At 42.2% G+C, this 3,363-nt stretch overlaps 1 protein-coding gene across 1 annotated transcript; it reads right to left on the bottom strand.

Annotated features, from left to right (window-relative positions):
- Positions 1–687: 687 nt before the first annotated feature.
- Positions 688–2,535, bottom strand: hoxa1a (homeobox A1a). Its single transcript, XM_053612614.1, has 2 exons — positions 1,485–2,535; positions 688–1,288 (listed from the first exon to the last, which is right to left on the bottom strand). Exons 1-2 carry the CDS (start codon positions 2,128–2,130, stop codon positions 936–938), a joined length of 999 nt encoding a protein of 332 aa, XP_053468589.1. The 5' UTR covers positions 2,131–2,535; the 3' UTR covers positions 688–935.
- Between the last annotated feature and the right edge of the window lie 828 nt (positions 2,536–3,363).

Raw genomic sequence — 3,363 nt, 5'->3', positions numbered from 1 at the left:
ACAGAAACACAAGAACGTTTTTGCGTTTTTTGTCTCATTAACGTCAAGAGAAAGAAAAAATGAGATAGTGGTTACTCCGTATGGGGAAACTTACGGGCTGTTGAAGGCGCTGTGACTCCTTCCATAAAAGTTAAATACACGTCTCCTTACAGTCAACTTCACCATGTCAACAATTATAGGCTACACTTTCCTTTGTTAAACAACACGTTTTTTGATCCATTGATTATGAGGCTTCAATTATGTAAATGAGTAGTTAATAAATGAGCGATAACTCATTACAAGTATTTTTTTACGAACATATTTATATATGTAACTCTTTCAGAGTTGTGCTATTATAGAAAATTAATCGACACATTATGATTCGATCATTTAACCGCGTGCGACGTCATAGCTCACGCACTCCCAATGAAAAACGCTTTTCCGCGTCCCCTGGCTGCTTGAGTGTCACGCAGGATTCATACTAAAGAGCAAAATCATGACACCACAAACAGTCCAGGTGACAGAGGCTGATGACACGAGGTAGTATAATGCAGGCTTGTTTTCAGCTAAAACAAGGTTCTCGGACAGCACCATTTTCTTTCTCTCTACCTTCAGACTAGCAATTAGCCTATTAGACTTTAGCAATTAGCAATTACACTTTCATGTCGTTCATCCTTTTCCAATCTACACGAGGTAATCTAGACCCAATTGAAATATTTACATTAACGTGGCAGCTGTCATTATTGTGTCCGAAAATGCACTTAATGAAATTGAATTCTTTAGCTTGATTGCCTACTATCTTACAATAACATAACACAATGAATCGTCAAGCCACATAAATAGTGCATTATTTTTAGTGACAAAATGCCTGCTTGGCAGGCCCAGTTACATAGGTCCACCACATCTATGGAGCTATGGTACTTGTTATCCAATTAGCATAACTCAGTAACAGGTCATTAGCCCGAGGAGTACGGATCAGTCGCAGAGGAGCCGGGAGATGGCGTTGACGGTGCAGAGAAAGAAAGCTCGGATGAAACTTCAGCCTTTTCTTGGCCGTCTACTGGTGCCGATTCAGTTTTGGGCAGCAGCCCCTCTTTTTCGCGCTTCTTCTGTTTCATGCGACGATTCTGAAACCAGATCTTCACCTGAGTCTCATTCAGCTGGAGGGCAGCAGCTATCTCTACACGCCTGGCGCGCGTCAAATACTTGTTGAAGTGAAACTCCTTCTCTAGCTCTGTCAGCTGTTTGGTAGTAAAATTTGTTCGAACAGTGTTGGGCTGTCCGACATATCCATACTCTCCGACTTTACCTGAGTGGGAGAAAAAAACGAACAAAAGACAGCAATTCAGGAATCTTCAGCATTGGCAGTATTATTAATTAGTCACGTTGTCTCTTCCTGAACATTAAATATTAACATTTTCAGAGTTGGCTTACTTTTAATTTTACTTTTAGCTTTACATCAAGTTCACACCAGTAAGTTTGCTAGTAGGACTTCCTCCAGTCACCTGTTTTTGGTGGGTTCCGCTTAACTTTCATCCAGTCAAACGTCTGCGCCGTTGACACGCCATCTGATAGAGATGAACAGCACGCGCTGTGATGAGACGCATGCAGAGAAGAGAGAGAATTTGAGCAACCTGTCAGCAACGACAAATTTGCCTGATCCTGACCATGACCATACGTAGCAGCTGCAAACTGAAGTTGCCCAGGTAAGCGAACGGTGCTGCCGGTGTAACCATGTCGAAAAGGATGATGATGATGATGATGATGATGACGCTGATGGGGCTCGACAGTATTTCCAGAGTAAACTAGCGGACCGCACTGACTTAAAGCTGCAGTAGAGTCAGAATCCTGGTTGACGGTGTAGTGATTATAACTGGTGCAAAACGTTTGCGCCCCATACGTTGGATGGGCACCATAGGCAATTGATAGTGTACCAGAGGATTGGTAAGAGCCGGCTTTATGTGAATGGTTTGAAACAGAGTCCGGTGACGCTCTGCTAGTCAAGAACCGCTCGCTACCGTTGCAATTATTTACCGTGACGGAACACGACTGGAAAGTTCCGTGATCTGCATGGAATGCACTGACAGAGCACGAACCCCCGCCACCCCCGTCGCCGCCGCTCATCACTGAATAATCTAAGAATGTATTCATCCTGGCATTATCTCCAGCGTCTCTCCTACTATCACGCTGAAATTATATATTGCCACAATCACGGTCCCACCGCCAGCCTTCCGCCGGCTTCAATCAGCCGAGTTATGAGGGAGGCTGCGCAGAAGTGATATGAATGAGCAGTGACAGTCACGTGAGCCAGGTCAGCCAGTTGGCTTTGCTGAGTGTTGAGCTCCTTCTCGTCTCACGCTGACAGGTAGTCGTTAAATAGTAAAGCTATGCTAATTCCGGTCTCGTGTCGATTATACTGACGTAAGCACGCCCACTGGTTCCTGCTCGCTGACTGATGAAACAATAGTGTTTGAAGGTAGAGATACAGTACTGTACGGATAAGTGGAAGCCAGGATCCTACATATATGGGAGCTATAGAGAACTGTGCCAGTGTCAGGTAAGACAAGTTACATGCAAATAACTAAGGAACTATATCGTGTTACACTTAAGGGCTAGTCGAACTGTATTACTAATGGGAAGACATTTCTGTGCGTATATCTACTATTGTGCGCGCGACGGATATTCATTTGTCATTTCTACGTATGCAAATGACACAAAAACGTCGTTTCGTCGTCCTCTCGAAACAAATACATATTTGTGTGCTCATATAAGCCTAATTAAATTATATATTAGGCTATGCAGCATGAAAATAACAAACTACTAGCTACTAGTGTCACATTTTCAATAGGCTACATGAATTGTTGATTTGATACACGAGAGGTTTATTTTAATAATCCAGGGACGGCGAGTAGTATTAATTATACTTGTTTTTTTTAATCAAAATTTGACACTTACTGTTCTATAAAGGATTCAAATAGTTATAGTATCCAAGTGCACTGAATCTTAATAAAATCTCATTTAAAAAATTACAGTTGGTCCAGGTGTAATGTAGAACGTCCCGTTGAACATACTTGTTTATTTAATTTTATAGGCTAACATTTCACTGATTAAAGTCAAAGGTCCTTATAGTGCAGGTACATTACGCGACGCTCCATACTGCGCTCCGTCTGGTAGTAAGGATGAAGCAGTGGTTGTTTATTTTCATGCAAAATGGCGTTGCGTATTGAGCAAGTGGATATTTAACGAAGCGAGCTAAATAATAAAAAAAGTGGGGCTTATTTGAAATAGCAGTCGACTGAAGATGTTATAGAGATATGGCAGCAAATAAGAGAGCCGCTTTTCAGTCCAGTTGGACGACTTAGGACTACATGATGCTATGAGTAT

The sequence above is a fragment of the Ictalurus furcatus genome, chromosome 24, assembly GCF_023375685.1.
Source record: "Ictalurus furcatus strain D&B chromosome 24, Billie_1.0, whole genome shotgun sequence".
Classification (NCBI taxonomy): Eukaryota; Metazoa; Chordata; class Actinopteri; order Siluriformes; family Ictaluridae; genus Ictalurus; species Ictalurus furcatus.
This window is presented reverse-complemented; position numbering and strand designations above follow the sequence as displayed.

Bases quoted from the DNA above. Each gene is read 5' to 3' on its own strand.
- hoxa1a (XM_053612614.1), bottom strand. From the start codon at position 2,130: ATGAATACATTCTTAGATTATTCAGTGATGAGCGGCGGCGACGGGGGT. The intron at 1,289-1,484 runs GTGACTGGAGGA...TCTCCCACTCAG, and splicing joins GCGGAACCCACCAAAAACAG to GTAAAGTCGGAGAGTATGGA.